Here is a 27549-nt window from a genome sequence, read left to right as displayed (position 1 = left end):
TTGTACTTCTAATTAAAGTTTGTATACAGTTAAACAGCTAGCACTGTTAAATGACAAAGCAGATAATTACTAAAAGTATTAAGGAGGACTAACATAAACTCCAAGCAAGAAAAGCAAATAAAGGAGAGCAAAAAAAGGGAGGAGTGGAGAGGCGCAAATTCTGTGGTTCCAGGCTTGCAAACCAATCCTCCCAGAAGGAATCGTTGGGAAAAAGTAATGGGTTTGCTTCAAAGCCAACCGAATCTCACTCGTTTCCTCGCCTTCTCATTCTGACATTGCATCTTCTCTTTCCTTTCCCTCTCTCTTCCCTATATATACTTAATGACTTCCAAGGTTGGAAACACAATACTGGCAAAGCAAATTCCAGGGTAACTGTTCCACAGGTTTTCTTCTTTTAACTCTGATCTTACCTTATAGAAACCCTTTCACTGAATTTAACATCTCTTTCTGTATATATTGACACCCACCCTTCTCTCTTGCTTTCATCACCCTATATACAATTATCCATTTGTTTTTTCTCTCCAAGATAGAATTAGAGATGATGATGGAGGGTCGGGAGGAAGTTGTTGTTTGTAAAGATCAGTTGCAAATCATCAAAGGGAAACGTACCAAGCGTCCGAGGCCGTTGTCTCCTCTGACTTTGGCGATGGCTTCAAGCACGACGACTTCTAGTGGAGGAGAAAGTGGAGGTGAAGGTGGAAGAAATAGTAATGATTCCAGGGGGTTTGATCGAGCTGTTGCTTCTCCAACAACATCTGTTGAGTTAGCAGAAAGCACTGAAGAAGAAGAAGACATGGCCAATTGTTTAATACTTTTGGCTCAAGGTCAAACAAGAAAATTAGCATCCGAACCAGCTTCTTTGGCAACAGCAAGCAAGACGGCAGGGATATATGTCCACCAGTGCAAGACATGTAACCGGTGTTTCCCTTCATTCCAGGCGCTTGGTGGACACAGAGCAAGCCACAAGAAACCCAAGATTAATAATGAAGAGAATAATAAAGGGCTGATTTTTGTGAAAGAGGATGATCATGATCAGTTCAATAACATGAACACAAGCTTTTTGCTTCAAATAACGAATAAGGCTGCTGTTTTGGGCAATAGCAACAAATCCAAAGTTCACGAGTGTTCGATATGTGGTGCTGAGTTCTCTTCCGGACAAGCTCTTGGAGGTCATATGAGGAGGCACAGGACATTTACTAATGCTGCAACAACAACAGCTACAACAACTTTGAGTGTTGGAACAAGAATTAGCAGTCCTGAACCAGAAGAGTCCAAGAAATCAAGAACCGTTCTGCAATTGGATCTTAATCTTCCAGCCCCGGAAGATGATCATCATAGGGAGCCTAAACTTTCATTTGCTTCAAAGGAAAAGCTACTGGTCTTCTCGGCATCTTCTTTGGTTGATTGCCATTACTAGAAACACAAGTCCATCATAATTTTTTGGGGGAGTATCTATCACCCAAAATTCAATGTGTATTATTAACATTAATTATTTTCTCACTAATATCACTCATAATTGTTCATTCTTTGAATTCTTTTAAATTTAGCCTTGTTCCGTGTTAGTGAAGTTGAAAATTCCTTTGGCAAAGTATGTTAACTTTTGTTTTTTCTTGGTAGCATTTGATCCGTATGGAGATAGTTTGCATTTTCTTTCCTTTTTTTTTTTTTTTTGTTTGGTCTAAGACCTGTTTTATTCCTTTATGAGTTGGAGAAGCATGTGATGAAATAGAGATAGAGAGAGAGAGAGAGAGAGAGAGAGAGAGAGAGAGAGAGAGAGAGAGAGAGAAAGGGATTAATAAAGAGAAGAGTAATCAGAAGAGCAAAGGAGAAGGAAAGAGGGGTTGGCATGAGTTTGACACCACCAATTCCACAACCGAAAGTGGTGGATTAGGTTCTTTTGTTTAGTTTGCAAGAAAGCTAAAGCTCCGTCTCTGTCTACCTGTTTCATTAATATGGCAAAAAAATTAAATGGAAGGCAACCGAGCAAGATTGCTAACTTCCCTCCTTTTATGGATCCACCTATGCATTTAGGTAAAGTACACTACATACACTCTCACAGTCAGCTTTAAAACCATTGCTAATCTACTGAACCCCATGTGAACAAAACAAATTGGCCACTTATGTAGCTAATTCATTTTTGACAGCTCCATGATTTGTTATGGTAGAGTATTGAACTTTTAATTTCTATAGTTAAAGTTTAAGTTTTAATAACTTCGAGTACAAAAAAATGTTGTTAATTCATTAAAAACAGCTTGATTTAGTAGCTAAACTTTTAATTAAGAATTTCATCCTCAAAGGTAAATTGTCTGTAACAGATCTATGCCTAAACTGAGTAGTAACTGGCCTGCTGTTGTCAGCAATGTTGAGTTAAGCTTACTCTAGGCTAGCAATGACGCAAAATTAGATGGTTGAAAATTAAACCCCAAAAGCCTACAAAATGAAAGGCAGCATGATTGCATTCTATAGCTTGAGGACTGGATGGCAGGTTTTCACTGCAAAGAGTGCCTTTATCTCTCAAGCCCATATTTATACTTATCTTCAAGTGAATATATGAACGTGCGTGTTATCATCAATAAGGATATAAGGATTCCACTTCATGGTAAGATCAAAAGATGACAACGAACTCTTACAATATATACCTAGTTTTTCCTTTTTGTCTTGTTCCACTTTCCATGCAAATAGCAACCCCTCTTGAGAAAGAAAGAGAGAAGTAAACAATGAATTAAAGTGGTTATTTAAATTTTTGTAGAGCTTGTTAAATGGGGCTAATGGGCACATTTGATGAGTACTGAGAAGCCACGCCGACTTTGATTGAAGACATCCAAATCCATGAGAGAGAGAGTTAACAGAGAGAAGTAAGGGATCATTTCATTTGACATTGGCATATGTATAGTGGTCTCAACACTCACGTTATCTAAAAAAAAAATAGCCCAATCCCAATCCTAAAGTCTTTAATATTCATAGCTCTACAAATTAGATTGTATTTAACGTTTTTGTTGGTTGTTGAGGGCAAAAAGCCTTTTTTCTTCATGCTAGCCAGTGGCCACTCAATTAATAAGAGGAGCATATAGAAAGTGTGGGTTTGTAGTGGACATCAGTTTCTGCAGATGTGATAGGCTTGCAAAGTTCAATCATCCTGGTATATTATGCCTGGTTGAATATACATAAGAATTTTCCAACTAAAACAAGTAGTCTTGGGGTGGAAAAAAAGGCCTGAATCTACTGCCACTGTCCCACCAAGTTGCACCCTGGAGCAGGCACTAGCAGTGGCAATGTCAATATAGTTAGGAAATTTTAGGAATCTATATATATGGTTGAAGTGCAAAGGATCAGGAATTCAGGATTCTGGACAGAATACTAATATATATGCTTCTTTTCTGACCATTTCTTTTTGTCCAAACATGCCACCATCAAGTTCAATGGGCATGACCAGTGTGGGGCAGAGACAAATCCCAGTTATACTAGTTCCTACTTTTCCCCTTTTTCAGGATTAATGAAAAAATAAATTTGTTTGCAGATACTGATGCATACTTTCCTTGTGATATTCTTTGATGTTTTCTCTTTTGAATTGGTATATATAGATGAGAGTCTGCATAATTCATAGTAATTAATATGTTAATAATTTTAGAAAAAAAAAGGTTCTTTTTTGGTTAGAGAAAAATATTAAAATGAGAATTAGCTCTTTTTTTTAAAAAAAAAAAAAAATTGGGTTCAATTTCACTCGTTATAATTACATGGGAATAAGAGTTTATAATTTTAATTTCATCATGTAAATAAAATTAAAAGATATTTTTAATTCTTTAATAAAATTCGAGAGTTGATTTGAGTATAAATAGAAACTTAAATTTGTTTCTTAGTTTCAAAAAAAAAAAATTTGTTTCTTTCCTTTTTATGAAACTCAAAAGATGAAAGAACTATATTTGACAATGGTATAATTATATCACATAATTAGAGATGTTAATCTTATTCGAGGAATTTAATTTTTTATTTAAACAAAGAAAAAAATAAGTATTATATTATGGGTATGAGGATGATGATAAGTATGATTCTTAATTTTTATTAGATACGAAGATGAAAATAGGGATGGATAATATAATATTGGTCACATATCTGTCCCTATATATATATATATTTATATATATATATTTAATAAATAGATTTTTATTAAATAATATAAATTATTATTTTAAATTAATTAAAATTAATATTTTTATTGAAAAAATACATATTAATATATATATTTATAAAAAATTATCTAAATATACAAAACAAAAAAAAACTAAAAAAATAAATTTTAGTTTTTAATTTTTTTTTTAAACTATGGTTATAAAAATTATCCAAAACTATTAAATATCCATGAGAATGAAGATAGAGATAAATTAAAATATTCGTTGATATAATATAAAAATTTAAGAATGAAGATAAAAAATGCTCAACCTTATCTATTAACATCTCTACACATAATTGGATATTTATTTTGAAAGGTTATCAATAATATCCTAAAACAAAATCCTTATTTCTCTTTTAAAGCAAATACTACTACTAGTTTTATGTTATTCATAAAAATTGTTACTGAATGGCTATAAAAAAAAATTATTCCAAAAGTGTAATTAAGTAGAGACTTAGTGTTAGATTTAAATTCAACTCAATTCAAAATTTAATATTTAAAACTCATTCAAATTCGACTGAATTTATATTTTTATATTCAAATTCGACTTATAATATATTTAAGTAATTGGAATACAATTTGATTAAAATCATAACATTGTGAATTAGATATTAAATATATTGGCTTTATTTTTTAGCATACATCTCCTAATTTTTTTTATTGCCTAGGTAAAAAAAAATTCTATCTTTTTAACCAAAAAATCTTTTCTCCCAAGTAAGTTAATTTATGTAATAACAAATAGGTTAACTTTTTATAAAAAAATAAAAATCTATTAAAATACTTAAAAGAAATATTTTATTAGCTATTTGAGTAATAAAATTTTTAATATATTCAACCATTTAATATATTCATTATAAAATTAATTAAAATTTTAATGATAATTTTTATTAAAATATTAAATAAATGTTGTTAAATAATTTATTAACTCAAACTCAAGAATAAAACTAAAAAATAATGAATAATTTATTAATATAAACTAAATATTTATTTCATTTATTATTCAATATACAAAATAAAATTTTTCTTACATAATACATAAATCATATTCAGATTTTCAAAACTCAAAATTAAAATATTTTTAATAATTCTATTATTTTTAATTTATATAAATATTTATAACAAATTAATAATAATATACAAATAATTTGACGCACGGGACTAAAGCTTATAGTAGGTTGGGTTAATTTCCGTACAAACTAAAACAAGAGAAACGCATAACGGGAAATCGAAGAAAGAAAAGAAAACAATGGCGGTTCCAGGGAGGCGCAATGGATTGCTTGAAGAAGACGAACACGACGATGACAACGCTCTCTTCCAAGAAAACGATCTCGCGATGGACCTTGAAGCCGACACCCCTCCTCACCTTCGCGACCTGGCCGCAGCCGCCCAGTTCGGCGACCTCAACGCTCTTCGCCTCGCCCTAGGTTTCCCTTCCCCGTTTTACTTTTACAATTTTACTCTTCTATTCTCCTTCTCTTTGTTCTAGCTTCATCCATTAAAATTTGTTGTTAGCTAATTGCTTTCCATAAAACCCTTTCGGGTTTTATCCTTTTAACCTTTTTGTGAAACTTAAAAATATTTTTTTTGGGGCGGGGGCGGGGGTGTTAGGTTTGTTTTAATCTGACTTGATTTTTTTTTCCTTTTTTATGGGTTTTTTTTTAATGAACTTTTAGGATAACCCATTTATATAATTCTCATTCCTATTTGATTTCTTAAGTATGTAGTGAGGGTCGGTTGATGCTGGTGTGATAATAGTTATTACTTATGAATCAAAATTGGGACATTTTTGGTAGTCTTTGTCAAGAGGAATTCAAAGAAAATGATGGAAGTATTTATAGGAAATAGATGAAAGTAAAGGAGCATATTTGATGTTAATTCAAGTTTGTGAATGTTATATGGAAGTTGGTGGTTAGTATATTCGTAGTGACTTATATACGAAAGGTTTGCATATATGATTGATAGCTTATAATACATATGTTAAAAGTGGAAGGAGCTGAAGTTGAGACAATTCCTGAGCATGCCTAATGCTTATTTAAATGTCCTCCTGGATCACATGGTGAATTGTTGTTTCATTTTTTATTATTTTTTTCCCATTGTTTCTGTCAAAGATGGCAATGTAACCTAACAAGTAGGTCTCGCTTGAGATGGAAGGATTTATACACTTTGGTCGTTACTGAACGTGTTCTCAGAATGGAACACCTGATATCCTGTTTCTTTCATCATTATAGTTGTTCTCACTTGGACATTAAAATGTCCTTGTCTGTTGTATCTCCTACTGAAGCCTTTTATTTTTCACTTGATTGTATTGTATAGACAACTTGAATGGCGCCATCGATGAACCTGTAGAAGATGGTGACACAGCTCTCCATCTTACCTGCCTTTATGGTTATCTGCCTTGTGTCCAGGTCAGCTATCTGATATTGTTGTTTTCTCCACTTATTTTGATGTGTTTTGTTCTAGCCCTAAAATCTTATGATTGATGATTTAATCCCTTTCAGCTACTTCTGGAAAGAGGGGCTAATTTGGAGGCCAAGGATGAAGATGGGGCAGTTCCTTTGCATGATGCCTGTGCTGGGGGTAGGCTGTATGCTCGTGTAGAATCTTCCATCTCTAATTAGGTGCTGACTTTTTATTTCTTTCTTTTCCAATGACGTTTTCAGGATTTACTGAGATAGTACAACTTCTACTTGACAGAGCCACCAACAGTGGATGTCTGAAAAGGATGCTAGATTCAGTTGATACGGAAGGTGATACTGTGAGTTACAAATGCTATATGGCACTTGCACCATCTTGAATTCTAATGTCTGTATTTTTCATTTCATTGCTAGAAATTGATTAAGATCTGAAGCCAACTGATTCCATTTGAATAGATTTTGTTTTGCTTGGGTCATTCAATTGCACATTGGTCAAAGATTTTATCTAAGTAAATAAAAATGGGAATTGTTTCGGTACTCTTCTCCAACTAGCTTGAAGCTGATGGTCTTTGTGACCTGGAATGCTTAGAACGACCAACTAGCATGAAATGCCTGCTTACTGCTTAGTTTTTTACTGTCCCTCCGTTTCTCTCTCCATTGTTTGCACTTGTATGAACCCTTAATATGTTTTACATACTACTTAGTCTTGTTTATGACTACTGTATGGTCCTTTTTTGTCAGCCTCTTCATCATGCAGCACGAGGTGAGCATGTGGAGGTGATAAGATTGTTGCTGACTAATGGGGCTTCTCCCACAAAGACAAACACATATGGAAAGGTTAGTCATTACAAAGGTTTTCTAGCTCATATGTTCCCTTCCACAATGTGTTTCTAACTCGAAATTGTGCAGATACCATGTGAGCTAGCTGACCCTGAAACGGATGCGTGGAGAGTTCTTGAAGCTGCTGCTAGTGCTCAGACCTCCCAGTAAAGCTACACATGATGATTCTTGAAAATTGCTTAGCCAGTATTAGAGGAGCAGAGTTGACTGGTGGCTACTTTTTTGCTGCCACTCTACCATGGACAGTTGAGGGCAAACATTTTGGAGGCTAGGATGAAATATTTGTTTCTCATTAAATTTAATACTAGTATCTTAGGAGAAAACAGAGCTTGTAAGTTTTAGCTTTTAAGTGCTACCCTGTTGTTTTTGCATAGGAACAAATAACATTCCGAGTCAGATTTTGTCATGCATTATCTTTTTAATGATTCGGATGATATAGTAATATTGTTTTGTATTGGCCAAGAGAAAAAAATTAGTATTTTTCAACTTGCCAGACATCTCAAAGCGGACAACCTGTTTTTTCACCGTCTAATTTTTATAGCTGATGTGATCAACCTTTCCCGAAGACACATCCCTCGGTTCTTTCATCGTCCAATGAGATCCTCGGCTTGTTCCCTTTCCACTTTAACCAACTTCTCTTTCTTTATACCTTGTTGGTGCAATAATTATCCGAGGCCAAGTCATCCAATTATTTGCCAACTCTAAAGAATCAGACTAGAGAAAAACCCAATAGCTTTTTGACTAGTTCAACTTTTGTTCCAATCATAGCTTGCTATGTCTAGTTGTGATACTTGCATAATAATGCCAACTGTACCTATTTACTATCTCCTTCATTTGCTTGTCATAATTATGTTATTGCACATAAATTACCATAATGCAGTGTCAGCGTTCACCGAAAGATTAACGAATTAACCGACTGCTGATCACAAAAAACCAGGCCATATCCCAGTGGTCAGCGGCAGATTCCTCCTACCAAGCATTAACAAAGGAACAACCTTTAAATTCTTGTCTTCTCTCATTCCTATTAAAAGAGAGGCCTGGAAGTGGCGGCTACGCTGGTTATAGAGCTCGGGCTGATTATGATCATCTTATCAAGCTTCTTCTTATCCCCCGAGTGTGGGAAATGTTGTTTGATACTTCGATTCTCAGATGATTTTTTTACATTGTTACCACAATATGAGCGTGTCTTTGAACAACTGTAATATTGTCATGTTATGATACTAGTTATTGAATCTCTCTTCGTAGTATCCCATAAAGTTAATGTTTCTACCCTGATTGATCTGCGAATGTGGGACACCGCTAGCCAAGAACGTTTCAGCACAATTAGAACAGGTGTGAAAAATGTTTATATTTGATGTAGTTTGTTGTCGTGTTTTACCTTGTCTCTACCATTTGTTTGAGTAACTTTGATTCCAAAAAACAAAAATGATTGTCTTTTATCTTTCATCAAAATAATATTTGGCTAGTTGACAGATTACCTAAATGACTGAGTAATAACTTGTTAATATGGTTCTGGTTAGATAATGAGATAGATGGAGACTTGAGTTTTACTGCTTGAGACAGGTCTAGTAATATTTTTGCCATCCAGAACAATAATTATAAACTCAATTAATCAATGAAAGACATTCAATCTGGTTTTCTACCATGGGTAACAAACTAAAAATTAACGAAGATAAAAGCAAAAAAAAAGGCAAAAAAATTTACACAAGTTAATTTGAGTGATGATGATACAATTAACTACAGCAACTCAATTGGAAAGAGCAGCAGTATAGAATATCCAAAGAAATTATCATATACATGATTTGTTCACAATCTGTTAAGGTGGAAGCTTAGAGCCACCAACATGGATGCATGTGCTTTTCTATTGATATATAAGTCATCCCTTCATGTTGAGGACTCCATATTGCTGCAATTTAAGAGCAACAACCACTGCCAGGAGGCGCCTGGTGCTCTGGTTTCTGCTTTAAGATGTTTCTCTTCCCTACAGCAGACCCTTCTTCCAAAAGACTAGGAACTTCCATTATCTGTAAGAGAATCCACAGCTTGTCAGAACTGAGAGAAGAATTACGCCATTAGCGTTCTTTGCTCATGATACCAGCCTTTATCATATGTAATACAGCAATAGTAGAAAAGATATGGATGAATTTACACAGCAATCAATTCATCCAAATCTATTGTGGTACACTCATCTATTCCTAGATTATGTAGTCACTTATTGCGACCATCATGATTCATGAAGAATCATAAGTGTCTGTTTAAAAGTTTGGAAACAACCATTCTTAATGATTGATGTATATATAACCTAATGCCACCGCATGGTTGCAGATCATTTTGGAGTGACCCACCAACAAATAATATCTATTATGTCATATATGTTACTAGAAAGGTAAAAAGCAAAATTACTGTCATAGAAAATTACCTTCAATGCAAGCTCCTCAAAGCATTGCTCCACATTTTCTCTTGTTTTAGCACTGCATTCAAGAAACATACACCCAAGCTTTTTTGCAAGCGCAATCCCTTCGTCTCTACTTACAGCCCTTTCAGAATCCTGAATCGTGAACAAATTGGATATAATAAAGCAATCTGAGTAAAGAGAAAATGACTGAAAAAGAAGCTCTCAAATGAGAAAACAAAAAATACAATATCAACTGACTGGAAATATTATAAAGAAGGTTTAATAAGACAAAGTCAATTATTTATTGATCTTCTAGTTTTCTGACCATTTTCCAGGGATATTCAGAAGTCAGTTGGCTTAACAATTGAATAGGTAGAGGAGTAATTAAGAGGATCTAGAGCCTATTATGATGCAAAGAAAGGAAACAGTTAAGGTAGGCAATGCAACAGTGTGACATGAAGTTTTTAAGTCTGCACGAGCATAGATAAATAAATTGTGCCTAAAGATGAATCAATAAATTGTATTAAGTTCAGCTTCACTCAAGGTTTAATATGCATGAAACACTTATTTATTATCTTCCAAAATTTGATGGTTACACTGCAATATGGCTTTTTTACTCATGAAATGTTTTATCTACTTTACTCTTGAGAACACACAATATAGGGGAGAACATAAGCAGAGTATTTTATTATTGGCTAAGCTAGGAATTAAGATGACAAGAACGCAAAGTCCTTAGAGCATTTATGGGTGCCATGGCCCTTTTACAACTTATGATTTTTTTTTCTTTACTTTATTCCATGAGCTTCAACATGAAGAGAGCACATGAGCTATGTCCCATAAAATTATGAAATTGCCCATTAACAACTTATTAATCTATCCTTAACCTTTTTAGGGTGAGGTGTGAAGGGTGGGCGGGGTCAGTTTATCTTCAATTATTAATTTCAGTGGAAAGAGAGCACTAGACTTACTCTATCAACTTTATTTCCAACAAGCATCTTGAGACAGTCCTGATTGGTAGAGTAGAGCTCCACTTCTTTGGCCCAAATATCAGACAAATTTGTGAAGGTTTCTCTCCGTGTTACATCATAAACTATAACCAAAGCCAAGATATAAGTCAAACAATTATTGCAATTTAAACCATGGGCAAACAATATCTTAATTCAACACCCTGAGCAGAATTGACAAGACTCATTATTGATAATTTATTTGGGACAACAATATTATTTTTAGGATCCAGTAACCATTATTGTGAAATGATGAGCCAAGGCACAAGTGGCAAATGCTTGCGCCATAAATAAAAACAAAATGGAACCGTGGGATGATAGAGCTCTTTCAGGCCAACAAAGCAGATGTTCACAGAAAGGACTGAAAAAGGTATTGGGAATAGAATACATTATGGAATATAGGATACAAGGAAATGACTTTATTTCATTTGTGTATATGAGAGAGGAAAGAGACCAAATATTTCCAAACTGCTTTCTATATGCTGTCCATCTTTCTAAAATTAAACTAAGATTGTGTTAAATTTTCAGCACCTATAATCAAACTCCTGCTTAGCCAGTGCAGGAGGAAAACCTTGATCAATATTTTAACATTATGCATATCAATATTCATGGGTGTGTCCGCTATAGTGACATAAGAGCTTGTTTCTAATCTTGTTATGAGACGCATTAATGCTTATGATAACATTGTGCAGTGGTATCAGATTCCTGGTATTTTGCAACTTAAAACCAGTGATAGGCTCCATCAAACAAAATCAAGAAAGTAGAGTAACTTGTACATGCACCAGAAAGATGAACTTACCAAGAATTATTCCTTGGGCACCTCTATAGTAAGAGCTTGTTAATGTTCTGAACCTTTCCTGTCCAGCTACATGAAGCATTATGGTTTCAAAATCATTCATGATTTCTCCATGTTGCAAGTCAATTATTTTAATTTTTTTTATGAACAAAATAGTGAATACCTAATAAAAGATTAAAGAAGCAATATCAAGCTAACCAGGTCGAGAAAGCATTTTCTTCTCATATTCATAAAGTAGCAACATACCACTAACAACAAAATTTAAACCCAGAAACTCATTTCAACTGATTAATATATCATCAATTATATCGGCCTTTTAACTGCACTGATTTACCTAGAGTTCCTGAAAATCTCATTTCAAAGTTGATGCTGCAGAGTGCAGAATTGGTTCCACAAAAAAAAAAAAAAGGAGATCAAAACACATTAACAAAAACATATTCATATAAATTATGTAGAATGGTTTTATAAGAAAATTTTGACAAAATTTGCGGTGGTAACAGTTTAATGGATAGAGTTAAATAAAAGGTCAACATCCAAGCAGCCAGCAGTAGAATAGTTGAAATAAAGCCCGGATGAGGATGTCAATGCCATACTGATGTATTAGTGAACATTAAGTCAGTAAATATAAGCTCTTTCCTATGTAAAATAAAGAAGTCAATTGTAAGCATAAACAATTGACTTCAATTAGACTAACAGATTTAGACAATAAATCCAAATTTGAAACTGAAAGACTAATAAGAAAGAATAAAACGATATGAGTATGAGTTTCATATTTACCAGTATCCCAAATAGTAAGCTTTAATCTCTTCCCACCAACTGTTAACAACTTGATCTTAAAATCCACACCTACAACAAAGATTCAAACAAAACCCAAATCAAAATTTACCATAGAAAAATTGATCAAAGATCCAGGACTGAAAAAACAAGTTAAGAAAAAAGAAAAAGAAAATGAACCAATGGTGGGAGCTAGAGCTTCTGCAGAAGCTGAAATGAAGCTAACAAGCAAACTACTCTTGCCGACACCTGAGTCTCCGATCAACAAGATCTTGAATGAAAGATCATAGCTTCCACTACTTTGCCCTGAAGATGATCCCATTTCAATTTTTTTCTATCCAAAGGCAAAAACTCAAACTTTTAAAACAAAATCTCTCCTTTCTTCTCTTCTTTTCAAAGTCTCTGTTGTATCCAATGATAAAAATAAAAACTTGGGTGAGAAAATGAATGGCCTCTTTCCCTCTCAAGTACAGTGAAACAGAAATGAAATATATAAAGGAGAATAAAAAAAGGAAGGAAATTTTTTTAAAGAGAAAAATGAGAGAAAGAGAAAGAGAGAATCAATGCGTTCTTTGAGAGAGAAGCTAAAGGAAAACGGCTAACTGGGGAACACTTGACACCAACGTATTCTTGCCTTTGTTTTTTTTGTCTTTCTGTCTCATTGATACGGTGTCGTGTTTGACAGATATTGGAATAGCACCGATGTGGCACGCGGGAATAGTGGAGCGTGTTTTTCACGCTCCAACCGTCAGGTGGAAGGCTGCTTTCAGGGAGAGATTAGGAACTGTCTGGATCAAAGCCTTAATAATGAAGTAAACAACAAGGATTTTTATTAAGCTTTTCTGCTTTTGGCTAATCATTATCTTGGAAATTTAATTTTCAAATTTCCCTTCAAACTCTATTGTCAATAATTATCCATATAGAATTAAATTTTTAATTTCAGTAATCAAAATTTAAATTTTAATAATCTCAAATAAAATTTTTTTTTTGAAGAATTCATTATAAAAAAAATAAGGAAATTTCTTTCTATTTTATGGAAAAAAAAAAAGAGGAAAAATAAATTTTTAATTTTTATGAAATTCAACAAACATTATTATTGCATTGGCCCTAAAGGAGTTACATTTCAAATTTAAATTTTGATGATAATTTCATAGCTTAAAATCTTTTGTCTAGGTATTTCCATAACCTATGGACATGCATGATGATAATCATCATAAACAGCTAGCATATATATAATTAGATTTTTGAAATTAAATATATTTTTTAATTTTTAATATAACTTTAATCTTATAACTCATATCTATTTAACTTAATTGAGAATGATATATTATCTGTTTAAATTCTCTTGAATCTATAATATCTAAAAATCTGACCAATATATATATAATATGAATTAGTACTTTGTTTGCTTTAATTATCTTTTTCTTGATTATACTAAAAAATTGAGAATATATATATTCACCGAAATCTTGCTAATGATAAAATTAGGAGATTCTCCATTGCCACCCACACTTTTAATTGGTGATGAGGTTCCAAGCTAGAGTATACAAGGAATATTGGAATGAGGCTAAGTTTGCTTGGTCCAAGGTTCCAAGCAATATATATATATATATTGCAGGAAGGATTGTATACTAAAAATAAGGGAAAGGGAATAAGCAAGAACCAAAGAGATTAGGCAATAGAAATTAATTCATGCAAAAGAAGTACTTTGACCGATTTATGTTGAGTTTGTTGAGAGTCCCTTTCTTTAGAATCCAAGAAAGCACCTTATTATACCCAGTACTGATAGCAACGGTGATGATCACCATCACAAAATTAATTAAGACAAAATTTTAGACAAAACCTAACGTAATCAAAGTTAGGAATAACATGTGTGGATGGCTAACAAGCTAACCTTGAACTTTAAATTCTAAACGTCTAAGTATGAAATAAAATTAGTTTAGTAGGTTAGCTTTGTAATGATTTAGTTTTTCTTTAGAGGTGAGTTTTTGTAGGTATATATTGAGGTTCAACTTTTTAGTTCGTTATATTTTCATAAGAGGAAAATGACATGTTTCATGCATCATATAAAAATATAAAAAATATACTCTTAAAATCACTTCGAAAAAAAATTAAATTCAGGTTAAATTTACGAATATAGATTATAGATATAAACTTTGTATAACAGAAAGTTTGAGGTGCATTGACAATAAACAAGAGTAATAGAATTAGTTTATGATGAAGTAGGAGGATCAATTTTGGATGGACATAGGGAATGAGTCATGAGAATATATAATAATACTGGAGTTGAGAGACATAGAGTGGCCTGCATGTTTAGGCAGGGCACAGCAGTGAGGGATCGCTTTATTGGATGTGATCATATATATATATATATTGGTAATCAAGCCATTGCCATTTTCAAAACTGTAAAGCGAGGAACAAGCGTGACCATTATTCATTACAATATAGTACTACTAGGGTAGAATACTAAAATTGGGATAAATTAAGCAAAAGGGCATCTGGCTTTATATTTATGTCTCTTGTTGTGATTAGGAAAATAGCAACATCAGACTACCTAATATTCATGGTCCTGCTGTCCATAGGCAATCAAAATTTTAAGCATTTGTCCAAATTGTTAGTGTTAGGAGCTAGTACATAATTTTCCTTGACTTAATGAAGCATAGCCTTTTCTTAGGGTCGAGGGTGGCTTGGGAAAAAAAAAAAAGGCTAGTGCCTTAGAAGCTTAGGAACTTGGGACCATTCACCTATTCAAGATTCATGAAAGGTTCAAACAAAAAAAAGATTCACCAAAAAATTCATACTTAGGCAAACCAAGTTCAAACCAAAAAACTCACCAAAAAATCTAATTTTTGTGGCATAAAGATTTAGGCAGATCAAGGACAATCGACCTGGCCCTAGCAGCCTTAGTTAAAGCCATGCAGATTCAGCTTTCCTGGGCCGAGAAACCATTTTGTTCAACCCAATCATATTATGGGCTTAGCTTGAATTTCCAAACACAGAGCCCAACCACTTAAAATGGGGATTTGTCGCCGCCGATACCACCCGCAACCTGGCAACGCCAAGTGGCCAATTAGATCAACAGTTCAGTGTGAAAGCTACGAAAACCCCAATTTGAAACCCTAACCAGAAAGAAGAGAAAGCCAAAAGAAGAATCAAAGAATCATGGACAGAGACTGAGGTTCCAAACCCGGCTCCGGAGGCGCCGCCTCCGCCCAGACGGAAGCCATGGACCGCCGTGAGCGACTCCGTCGTCTCCCCCTTGAAACCATCGACCTCGCCAAAGATCCCTAGTTCATGCGCAACGACCTCGGAAGGTATCAAATTATCTACGAAATTCCTCTTTTTTTCTCGTTAAAAGTTGTGTTTTTTCTTTTAGATTAAAAATGCCTTATATTTTTGGGCAGTTATGAGTGTAAGCTTTGCTTGACGCTACACAACAATGAAGGGAACTACTTGGCACATACGCAAGGAAAACGGCACCAGACCAATTTAGCTAAGAGGGCGGCGCGTGACGCCAAGGAGGCTCCGGCTCAGCCCCAACCTCACAGGCGTAAAGTATCTGTTCGTAAAACAGGCATGTCCCTTTCATCATCCCCTTGTTCTTTTTTCAATTTTTGTTTTTGTTGGTTTTAGTACCTTGTTTGTATGAATTTAGTGTCTCGGGACTTGAAACTTATGAGTTAAGAATTTAATGACATGCATATTAGTAGTAGTTTTAGGGGTTGATTTTGTGGGCTAAGATGAGTTGAAATTATGCAGAAAACAAATGAATCGGTTCTGTTATGGCACGAAATGGGTTTCTAGAAAGAAATCTTATTAGTAAATATGGAAAAGAGTGAGAGAATGATTGAAGAAATTTAATCTTAAAGTATGTTCTGAGTCACCTAACAATTACATTTGCAGGTTTTGAACCAGTTCATATTTGTACTTAGATGCATGCCTTACCTTTTGCTCGGAATGTGCAAGAATTGCAGTTTGCATATCTTTGCGTGCCTTACCTTTTGCTCATTTCATTTGTTATTTTTTGTGTAGTCAAAATTGGTAGACCAGGGTATCGTGTGACAAAGCAGTATGATCCAGAGACTAAGCAGAGGTCTCTTCTCTTCCAGGTGCATAATATGTGCAACAGCTATGGAATTGTATCATACAATTTTTTTTAATCCTTATATTAATTTGTGGAAAATGATTGTTTGGTGTTGCATGCAGATTGAATATCCTGAAATAGAAGACAATTCAAAGCCAAGGCACCATGTTATGTCAATCTTATGAGCAGGTTTGACTCTATATTTCTATTTTCTTTTCGAGTTCATAGTCTTTTCATGGTTTCAGTGAGTCATGGTTGCTTACCCTAATTCCTTCTTTTTTATATAATTGCACTTAAAGTTGTTCACATTTTCATGCTACTCCGCTTATTTTATTTATTTATTTTTGGTCTGTTTACAAGCAATAAAATCCAAACTTCACATTTTCGCAACACTTCAGCTCTTCTCAGAAGCAAAATCTATCTTCTTTGTTTACTGTTCATGGATACAGAGAGTGCAACCTTTTGATAGGAGATATTAGTATCTCCTGTTTGTTGCAGAACCCTATGAGATCATAGCTTTCAAGGTAAGTCAATGGTACTACTTCTCAGTTAAATTATGTTTAGAATATGTGCTTATATATTTAATTCACCTTTTCAGGTTCCTAGCACAAAGATTGACAAATCCACTCCCAAGTTCTTCTCACATTGGGATCCTGACTCAAAAATGTTCACGGTTGGTTTATTTAGCATGAGCTTTGCTGCTTAATATGTTTTATCTCTACTACCTGTTGACCACGTTTACGATTGATCGGGACTGTCACTATAAGCCGAATTGGTTGGCTAATCTTTCTCTTTGGCAGGGTTATTAGTTGCTAGTTCAGTATAAAGTGCTAATAGTTTGTCAAAATTTGTGTAGATAATATCGTACCTTTTTTGTCATTTATCAACATGCAGTTGCAGGTATATTTCAAAGCCAAGCCACTAGAGGCAAACAAACCTCGACCTCCCCCTGCAGCCAATGGCACTACAGTGCCAGCTGCTCTATCAAGGCCTTTGCCCCCACCACCTCCACCACCGCCATCTCCCATGGGAAATGGTCCTAGGCCTATGCCTCCTAGTGGAGCTCCTATAGCTCCACCACCCCCTCCTGGGGGTTGTGCGACAATGGCAAATTTTACTCCTAGACCTCCAACATTCCCTCCACAAGGTTTTCCTGGTCAATAGATGCAGGGCCAGGTCATACATCCGCCCCTTCCACCACCTAACATGGGACAGTTGGCCACCTGCCTTTCAGTATCTCGATGGCCATATCTCTATCAAGATGTGTGCCAATTGTCATATTTTTTAATCATTTTTGGGTAAGATACGTTGGTCAAACTGACAATTGTTTTTATGTTTTCTTGTTTTCTTTTTTTTTTTTTACTACTTGAGCAATAACACTCATTCTCCTCTGGATGTATGTATGTATGTATTTTCTAGTTCATGCCACTTAGTACTTTAGTCAAAGGTTTCTGAGTTCAATTGAGTCTTGCTCTCGTATGCCTTGCAAGTTACAGCCAGGAGCAAGTTAGAAAGTTGATTAACGCCGTCAAAACCCGTTTGATTTTCTTTTTTTAAACTCTGCTTGTTCACTATAACTTAAAATGCATGCATACCGGGAAAAAAATATGGGTGAAACTAATGCATGAATCAGAGACAAGGTGCAAAGAATAGAACAAGCATCGAACGTGTGCTCCAATAGTGTCATAAAACAGAATAAAACAATGGCAGGGAACTATACCTCACTAAAAACATCATGGTTAAATATCGGCTCCTAAGAGCAGATCTTTACAAATATTTTACATCACCTGTTGAGATGTCCATCTTGAATAGGTATTGCAGCATTGCCACACATGGTATTGGAATGGTCCTAATTCCTAAGCACCCAATTTCTGAAAACATTTGCCCAGCTTAAGGAAACTCACAATAGGACAATATGGACCCAAAATTATGTCAACTTTAAATGGAATTGGAGGGAAATACCTTCTGAATGAATTCCAAGAACCGTTGCGAGTAAAATGTAGGGTCCACAGCAGATATGGATATAGAATCAAACTGAAGAGATTTATAGGCATGTTCAATCTTCTTCGTCATGTTATAATCTTGCAAAATGTCAATGATACCCAGATACAGAACAACATCATATGCTTCATGGAACATGTTCTCTTCTTTCCCTGGAATCTGCTCAGCCCTTGCTGGCATGTTCACACCGAGCTGGATTTGGAGTCTATTCAAGAAGTGATAAAAAATTAAAAATTATCCTTCAAAAGATGAGAGATAGAAGATAAAGAATAAAAATTCACACGCTGCAAGAGAACCCCAATATATAGCCAATTTGTGCATATGTACTCACTTTCATCCCTTTTTCTCTTAGTTTAGGCTTCAGAAATAACGGCTATTTATAAAAGGCAGAGCAACAAAAAACCTTTTTATAACTATGGTAACATACAACAAGTTTTATTTTCAGCTTCCCAAACTTTTTAGAGGTGACTACATATTTGTATTATCTCACTACTGTCCCTTCTGGCAGGGTTTATAACTAAGGCAACAATCAAGAAATTTATGCACGGCCATCTGACATTGCAAGAACGGAAAACACTATCATGACATGTTGAGCAATCATACCTTGCTGTACCAGGGAGAAGGAGATCTACTTCCTCATCACCTGCAGCTGATGCTCGCAAACGTCTACCTCGTATATGAGGACCCACAACAACACTATTGTCATCTGTTCCCCGAGGGACCAATACAAGACCTTGTGGGTAGTTGGAGATTTCATCCTCCTCTGAAATACAAACACCAAGAGATTTAACATTAGTCCACTGTCCTTTAGGATGATGCAAAAGTAGGCATGCAAGAAGTTGGATCAGAATCAGATAATTACTGCATACATCAGATTATTCGGGTGTAGGCTATGTGCCATGCATGACATATATGGTTCTTGTTAGAATTAAGGCTTTAGAGAACAACTTGCTATTCATTTGGATTAGCCTTTCATTATATAGACAATATTAAGGAAAGAGAATCAATTACAAATTACACATCAATGCTCCCAATTAATCCATCCTAAAATGTCTCCCATTGAATATTCCCATAATATTCCAACTCACACACGCATACACTAACAGTTCTATCACTGACTATTAAAGCAAAAACTGTATGGAAGTGATTTGGTATCAAACCCATGTCTTATTTGACATAGTTTGCTGCTTCAAATATATCCTTTGTAGAGTATTTATCTAGCCTCTACATTCTGGGTTCTATCAGAGGTAAACTGATAGTATACCCATTGTCATCATATATTAAATGATTTGGAGAGACTTTGCCTTCTCATCTTTCCGCTTTTTATTTTTAGTGCAACAAATTAACTGAAATACATTGTAACTCTATTTGTCAATATGTAGTAATTATTTTCTCTTTGCACGGATTCAGCTACTCTTAATGCAAATGCTTAAACGCCAGTTAGCTCATAAAATCCTGTTAAATAAAACAGAAAACATAGTATGCTATATCAAACATTTTGAAGAAGCTAGAAGAAATTGCCAATAGAAGATTAAATTTTCATAATGCCCACCTTCCTCTGCAACACTCCCTAGTCCATCTGCTCTGTTGTAGGACATGAGAGACCTCAAATGCTGGGGTGCTCGATAATGCACACCAAGCAAAAGGCTATAATCCATAATGTGTTGTGCTTCCAAAAATTTACTGTCGATCTCTATTTGCCTGCAAAAGTACATATAAATGCAAAAGAATGTTCTTTCAGTAGGATAGAAAAGAAACAATATTGTATCTTAAAAGATGCCCAGTTATGTCTTCTCAGTATCGTAAGGTAAATCAAACCTTGCACTAATACAGAAATCATTGCCAAATGGTTTAAAGGATTAATAGCAAAATTACTCCCACGAAATGAACATTTCATATCACCAAGTGGTAGAACAATAATATGTCGACTTCAAAATGTAAGATAATAGGATGGCATAAAAGCAACAAACTCATCAATTACCTTAATAAAGCATCTCGCCAAGAAGGTTCCAAATAAAAGCAGTAGTTGAGATCCAAATCTTTAAGTGTTGTGTTCTCATCAATTTCTATTTTGTCAGCAGAACGCCCCAGTGATGATCCCTTCAAGTCAAATCTTCTATGAATCCTTAACTCAGTGCAGAACATATTTCCCATGACTACAAAGCGGAACTGCAAAAGGGTATAGTTTTTGGTTGTTAGCTTCTAATCATGAAAAGGCATTCCACAGTCTTGAAGGAACCTTTTATTACATACCATGAAATAAGCAATGGAAAACATAGTCCCTAGTCAAAGTACCTAACAATAATTTTATTCAAGTGGATTCAGTGAAACCAACTTACTAAAGTGCATGGATGAGGTAAAAAGCCCTCTTGCATATGAAAGAACTCTACTATGCTTATTACCTTTTGACCACTTGATGGTTTGATTCTGTGAAGACCAAAGAATTTTGTTATGAGTGTGTTCTCATATGACCTCACGTGATGGTGATAGTTTGGAAGCATTCTTAGAAGAACCTATACACAAAAATTTAGTCAGTAAAACCTGCAATCATCTGAAGAAAACAAGGAAAAGAAGAAAAAGAAACAGACAGAATGACATTGCAAATGCTTTGTGGTATGGTATTGATTTTTAATTAAGGAGTTCAAAAAGTAAACAAATTGCATACTTGACAGATGTCTATTGCAGAACTGACATGCACAATTACAAGTTAAAGCAACCAGCGAGCATTATCATATTTACTCAAGCTAGTTCCCTAGAAAATATAAATAAACAAGGTAAAAGTGGAGATTGCAAACCTTTACTTCAGATTTCCGGAGTGTCTTAATCATGAAACGATCGTCTTGAGACAAAAAGAAGATACTACCACTTTTCCCAGGAGAAGAAAGTTCTCTGAGAGCATCATTTCCACAAATGGAGATCATGTAGTCAGCAGCATCAATCTTGAACATCTCCCTTAAATTCCTATAATAAGTTTTACTTATGTCAACACGGGAAACAAAACATAGTTTCATGCAAGATATATTAGAAAAACAAAATAAAAGAGCAAAGATACATGCTTTTTTTGCTTTTCTGAAAACATATTTATTTAATAGACAATTTCTAAAGAATACTGGTGCATCAGAGAATCTCCACAGATGCAACCAAAAGAATAAAATTGTAAAATCATCACTAGATGCAAAGAAGTACAGCTGTTATATGTTCAGCTTTTAAGAAATGGACTGAAAGTAGCAATAGAATCTTTAAAAAACTCTAAATATCTTGGAAATTGTGGCTATTAATACTTAAAAACACCATGGTGCAGGAAAAACTTAATTTATTCTATTAATAAAAGGGCTGATCCAGTTAGGTATTACTGAGTCAAGTGACACCAACTCAGTTGAGTAAAGTGCAAAAAAAAAAAAAAATTAAAGCATGATATCAAATAATAAAATAGGGATAATTTGGTTATTCCAATTTTTTAAAAAAATAATTAAAACAATACCCACTAAAAAAAATTACCCTTAAGCAACTTCTTTTTTCAAAACACTTTTTTTTTCACACAATTTTTTTCTTCCACCCACAATATGGCTGTGCATATTTCTAGTAGTAATAAATTTCTTCAAGAGTTTGCCTGTCCACATAATATGTCTCACCAAAATGTCTAATGACTAGTGAGATCTAAAGGCAAGTTATCTACACCAAAATTAGCATCAGTCTTATGGTCTATCAAAATATTTTCTTTTTAAAAATAAAAGGAAAATTAAAATTTAAAACACCCTTTTTTAGAAGAAATATGCAGCTAGAAAGATTTGATTTCTAAAAGGACATGCGATCTTAAATAGCAGATAGACCAATCCTTCAAACTGAACCATAGGACCTCACTAAAACTGGGAAGGTCTGAGAAATTCCCAGTGACTATATCAGAAAACATATATTGCATACAGAAATTCTCCGTATGGTCATAAAGAAAAGGAGGTATCTGTAACCTGAAAACCATTGGGCAGTAATCTTTCCACTTAAAATCTTCTGATTGATGGGGAGGTGTCAATTGTGACCCTTCTTTATGAAAATTCATCCAAAAGCTTGCCCGGGGGCCAAAGTCTGATGCTCTAACTTCTCGTCTCAGTACGGGTGTAATTTTCCCCACAGTGTATCTGGCCAAATCTAACTTATATTCAGCATTAGGTTTTCCAAAAACAATGTGACTTAAAATTAAGTGAGGACCAGATACGGATTCTTCATCATGATAAATGTAATGTATCTTTCTTTCTATGCATTCTTTAAATGGAACCATAAAATTTAAATTACAAGTAAGAAACATTTTTGAGCGGTACCTGCAACAGGTTCACAAGCAAACATAAATAGTTAATCTATTATCCCAAAGAGAAAAAGCTATTTAAATTGTTAGTTTATACTCATTTGGTCAATCATTTTACACATTTCTTCTAGTTTTCCATTAATATATATAAGGAAATTAAATTACAATAGCTGTTTTATACTCGTTTGGTCAATCATTTCACACATTTCTTCTAGTTTTCCATTTCCATTAATATATATAAGGAAATTAAATTACAATAGCTGTTCAAACTCCAGTCTGGATTAACTATACAGTGGTAAACAAAAGCAATAATAAAATATAGAAAGGTAAACAAATTAGAAAATTAAGAGCCACAATGTCTGATACAAGGAGAAGGGTAAATAAGGATAGAAGTTAGAAATGAAGGACAGACCTGATTCCAAGCTGCAAACTAAGCATTAAATCATAACTCCTATGGCCTTTAATGATTGTTTCACCTGGCCTCTTAACCTCTTTTGCTAACTTCTTTTGTCTCCGTTTCGCTCTTCTGGATGATGATGAAAAACTATTATTCAACACAAGCTCACTGATTAAGACACCTTGCATGTATTCACGTTCTAAGATTGGTGCATTTATTTCACTCCCCTTTTCTCCCCCTTCTATGAAAGAATCAGATAAGTCAAATGACGAATCATGTCCAATCACTTTTTCAATAGATACCTCTAGACTCCAACGTCTTTCCAAGGAAACATTTCTGTTGCAAGACTGCTCTAGATTTAATAAGTTCCTTTCTGATAGCTTATCAGAATTAAGATGAGATACCTGGTTGCCACCAACCTTGACACTTCCCATGTCTACAGAAGAAGCATGGTGGATATGTGAATGGTTCTGCTTTCTCAAATCTGGTAACAATCCTCTTTTTCTGAGAGCATTGAGGTAAACTTCTCGTAAGGCAGGAAGCCGGCTGCCTTTTGGATAAAATGATCCTTTTCCATCCTTTAAACCCCGTGTCCAAGTTCCTACATAGCAACCACCATCACTCCAAGTGTACACTCCAAATCCATGCATTATTCCATTTAACCAGCTTCCTTCAAAGGAGTCTCCATTTCTCCAAGTGAGAGTTCCTTTGCCTGACATTTTCCCACCTTTCATATTCCCTAGATAAACGTTTCCGTTCAACCAAGTATATTTTCCAGGACCTTCTGGTGTTCCTTGCATCCAAGAGCCTTCAAACACATCTCCATTAGGATAAACTTGATATCCTAAACCATGTTTGAGATTCAACTTCCATCTCCCCTTATAAGTCAATTTATTAGAGCCAATATATGTCCCAGTACCATGCATATAACCACCTGAGAATTCACCATCATAAACAGTTCCTGAAGGCCATTGTATTTTGCCAATCCCATGCCTCATCCCACGTCTCCACTCTCCCTCATACACACAACCACCTTGCCAAACATACTTTCCTTGACCCTCTGGCACGTTGCCCAGCAATGACCCAGAATAAGAGTCCCCATTCGGAAGCAAGAGTTCTCCAACTCTAAATTCAGCAGTTTCAGAACTGTGGACAGCATCACCATTAGTTAGTATAGAACCGTCATCTTTGTCAATGATGGCATCAAGAGATTTTGATCTTTCTGCTTGAGAAAGTGCTCCTTCCACATTATCAACAGTGACCACAGGGCCAGACATGCAAGATGCCTCAAAAGACTACAGTTTCTTACAAGATAAAATTAAGCCAATTCCAAGGCTCTTAGACAATATAATACACCATTAAAAAGAATCTTACAATGAGATTCCAATGATAGTACCTTTCAAAACTCTCCTTCCTTTGATCTAGAAATAGAATCACGAATCCAGACTATTCATTAGGAGCAGAACAACGTATTTCAACAGTGTAAAAAGATTTTCTAAAGCATACGAAAATCCTACTTAATGATGACTTCAGATTGTAAAAACAAAAGAAACCAAAATCAAGTGCTTGATTGCAGCATCTAACATACTAGAGCAGACTCTTAATGGAAATTAAACTCTAAAATCATATAAATACACAATTAAAACATGAGAAATTCAAATTAACTAAATTTTCATAAAAATGAAGCTTATAAATTCTAGATTCAATAACTACAAGATAAATCCAATAAAAACAAACTCCTAGCACAAAATCTTTAAATCTCTATCTCATCTTTTAGCTTATTTTTCTTCTCTACTCATTTTAAATGAATACAAATCCTTCTAAATTCACTTACCAATGCTCCTTCAAAATCTATCACCTAGCAAACAACAAAAATTGAAGAAAATAAAAAAAAAAAAGTATTTAAACAAAACTACCAAAAAAAAAAAATCTACCAATCAACAAATTCCACCAGTTTTTCCACCGTGCATAAATCAACTCAAATGAACTCAAAAATTGAAGCATCATTATCAATATACGTATTCCTATACAGTCTATTCTAAGTATATACGTACAAAAGTGATGAAAGAGAAGACAGAGAGTACCTTTAAAGAAAAATGATAGAGAGATGGACGACGAAAGCAAAAGAGAAAAAAGGAAACAGACTGTAACGATGAAGAAGTTCCGCTGATGTTTTTAAAAGCTGACAATCTAAAACTCTCTCGCTCTCTCTCTCTGTCTTTGGTTTCGCTTTTGAAAATCAATCTGTTCGATGGTGACGATTTTGAACCGAATCTAAAGCTAAAAAAACCAAGCCCCAACAAATTCAGTAAGCAAACGAAAATGCAAATAAATAATAAATAAAATCTAAGCATGCGACGGTTAGTGAAATGACGACTTCACCCAACTCCTTCCCCTTTTGATTTTTGACAGTTAATGGTAATAATTGGCTGATTAATTTTATCCGTTTAATTAATTAAGATTAGGAAGAAGATTAGTTTAGTTTATTTAAGAAGGCGATGAAAACGTCGCTTGCTGATCGGCTGTAGCTCGCGTGTGAATTAAGTTACAGCGGCGGGGCTTGACTCGGGGTGGCTGCCGTTCGATAGTGACCTGGTGGGTGGGGGCAACGATTTATATTGTATTAAATAATAAAACACAAAATATAATATGCATTTTTTTATTAAATTTTTGTTTAAATTTTATTAAAATTTTAAATCATTTACTGTATCCTAACTTTTTTTGGCCTTTTGGGAAGGCTGGGAGTGGGACCGTAGTTTTGGAACGGTGGATTTTTTCAATTGTGGGAAATTAGTTAATGATGAGACCTTTTTATCTTCAGTAAAAAGAATTGTAAAAAGAGTGTTTGGTGGAAGATTATTAGATTAAGACATAGCCAGTTCTTTCAATTTTTAATTAATTAATTAAACAAAGGTGGGTTAAACTTAGTAAGCTTTTAATTGGTTAATAATTTTTTTAATGGTTTTCTAGGGGTATGATTAGCCACTGATTACCACAACCCTTTCTTTGTACTATATTCATTTTTTTAATTTGAGAAAAGAATATTTAAATCTATTTTTTAATGGATAAATCACTTAATTAATTGCTTGAACACATATCTTATAAATAAAAGTTAACTACCTGTTTTGTGAACACTTATCATATGGGATGAAATTGGTATTTTTTAAATTGATTATAGTGATTAGAGTTCAATTTCATAATCTTAAAGATACAAAAAAAAAAAGAAAGAAAGTTAAAAAGTGATCTAATGGCAATCATATTAAGCTAAGAGAGTCTGATCCAATAGATAATTCATTAGTAAATAATGGTAGATTAATTGAAGTTTTATTATAATCTTTTGTCTGCAATAATTATAAATGTACAAACCAATATTTTAGGACAAGGTACATCTTGATTCAAGTTATATATTTTTTTAACGAAGTTATATACTTAGTTTAGGTTTGGATTTTGAGCTCATGAATCAAAATGTCAATTTCAATTAGATTTATTCGGTATAAATTTTTTATTAAAATTTTTTTAATCGTAGTTACAATAATTTTTTTTCAATCGCAAGTATAATAATAATAATTATTATTTTTAATCTTATTAAAATCAATCTCATCATCTATTCAAATAGAGTTTTAAATTTTTTAAAAAATTGCATCTAAAATTTTCTCACCAATAACAAAGTACTTGCATTAGATTTTGAGGAATCAACAACTTATTTTATATATATATATATATATATAATTATGATCTACAAAATAATAAAAGATAGTAGGATTGAAAACATATGAAGAGAAACTTCTCCTATTATAAAGTGTATCCAGTAGAACCCGGTGGAGAGAACTATAGGAGTACAAAGATTTCATATAAAAATATTAAGTTTTTGTTTTAAAAAAAATAAACCTATAAGAAATATATAATGCTATTTAATTATTATATAATTGTTAAATATACACCATTAGTCTATGAAATAATAATTCTTAATTTTTCTGTTTAGATAAATCAACATTAGAGAGTAAAAAATTGAAGAGAGGGGCTGCTAATTATAATTAGAAATAGGATAAGAACAATTGCCATATTGGATTATTAGGTGGAAAGTTCATGTAATCCAAATTAGCCAATTTGGGATGTTGTTTAGGGATTCCCTCTCCCATAGAATCCAGTGAGAAAAAGGTGTTAATATGTTAGCTGTCCATAATCATAATTAGCTTCTTAAACTTTTATTATTATCATTATCATATTATTTTATATATCTAAGTTGTAATAGGGGCTGGTTTAGCATTAAAGTTGAAAGCGGATTTTGTGATGAAAAATTGCTTCAATACTAAATAACAAAATAATGAATTTTTAATTTTAACATATGATTTGTAAACCCCAAAATATTTTTCTAAAGA

At 33.9% G+C, this 27549-nt stretch overlaps 3 protein-coding genes and 2 pseudogenes across 11 annotated transcripts; 3 read left to right on the top strand and 2 right to left on the bottom strand.

Moving 5' to 3' along the window:
• Window positions 1–1523, top strand: LOC111311016 (zinc finger protein ZAT5 pseudogene; annotated as a pseudogene). The gene is made up of 2 exons (XR_016341322.1): window positions 1–383; window positions 531–1523. The product of XR_016341322.1 is annotated as a zinc finger protein ZAT5 pseudogene (transcript).
• Window positions 1524–5331: 3808 nt separating this feature from the next.
• Window positions 5332–7876, top strand: LOC111311803 (uncharacterized). Its single transcript, XM_022911528.2, has 6 exons — window positions 5332–5592; window positions 6482–6573; window positions 6667–6745; window positions 6829–6923; window positions 7324–7419; window positions 7492–7876. Exons 1-6 carry the CDS (start codon window positions 5415–5417, stop codon window positions 7570–7572), a joined length of 621 nt encoding a protein of 206 aa, XP_022767263.1. The 5' UTR covers window positions 5332–5414; the 3' UTR covers window positions 7573–7876.
• Window positions 7877–9097: 1221 nt separating this feature from the next.
• On the bottom strand, window positions 9098–13005 carry LOC111311802 (ras-related protein RABC2a). Of its 3 annotated transcripts, none has more exons than XM_022911526.2 (6): window positions 12572–13005; window positions 12395–12463; window positions 11621–11686; window positions 10786–10907; window positions 9842–9970; window positions 9098–9446 (listed from the first exon to the last, which is right to left on the bottom strand). In XM_022911526.2, exons 1-6 carry the CDS (start codon window positions 12711–12713, stop codon window positions 9336–9338), a joined length of 639 nt encoding a protein of 212 aa, XP_022767261.1. In that variant the 5' UTR covers window positions 12714–13005; the 3' UTR covers window positions 9098–9335. The 3 variants fall into 3 exon arrangements, with proteins under 3 accessions (XP_022767261.1, XP_089616335.1, XP_022767262.1); XM_089760209.1 differs by having other exon boundaries at window positions 9098–9474; window positions 12572–12962; XM_022911527.2 differs by lacking the exon at window positions 11621–11686 and having other exon boundaries at window positions 12572–12854.
• Window positions 13006–15463: 2458 nt separating this feature from the next.
• On the top strand, window positions 15464–17870 carry LOC111311801 (uncharacterized; annotated as a pseudogene). Its single transcript, XR_016341872.1, has 7 exons — window positions 15464–15705; window positions 15796–15965; window positions 16424–16500; window positions 16598–16664; window positions 16925–16999; window positions 17074–17148; window positions 17370–17870. The product of XR_016341872.1 is annotated as an uncharacterized LOC111311801 (transcript).
• Window positions 17871–18132: 262 nt separating this feature from the next.
• Window positions 18133–25471, bottom strand: LOC111311800 (phosphatidylinositol 4-phosphate 5-kinase 9-like). Of its 5 annotated transcripts, none has more exons than XM_022911524.2 (10): window positions 25255–25471; window positions 23186–24591; window positions 22442–22609; window positions 21272–21437; window positions 20879–20989; window positions 20458–20645; window positions 20029–20177; window positions 19080–19239; window positions 18438–18681; window positions 18133–18346 (listed from the first exon to the last, which is right to left on the bottom strand). In XM_022911524.2, the coding sequence occupies exons 2-10, from the start codon at window positions 24445–24447 to the stop codon at window positions 18332–18334; spliced, it is 2463 nt and encodes an 820-aa protein (XP_022767259.2). In that variant the 5' UTR covers window positions 24448–24591; window positions 25255–25471; the 3' UTR covers window positions 18133–18331. The 5 variants fall into 5 exon arrangements, with proteins under 5 accessions (XP_022767259.2, XP_089616328.1, XP_089616325.1 ...); XM_089760202.1 differs by having other exon boundaries at window positions 23186–24316; XM_089760199.1 differs by having other exon boundaries at window positions 18180–18681; window positions 23186–24316; window positions 24567–24591.
• Window positions 25472–27549: the final 2078 nt, after the last annotated feature.

Source organism: Durio zibethinus, chromosome 1 (genome assembly GCF_047325235.1).
Source record: "Durio zibethinus cultivar Kanyao isolate XHJ-2024 chromosome 1, ASM4732523v1, whole genome shotgun sequence".
NCBI lineage: Eukaryota > Viridiplantae > Streptophyta > Magnoliopsida > Malvales > Malvaceae > Durio > Durio zibethinus.
This window is presented reverse-complemented; position numbering and strand designations above follow the sequence as displayed.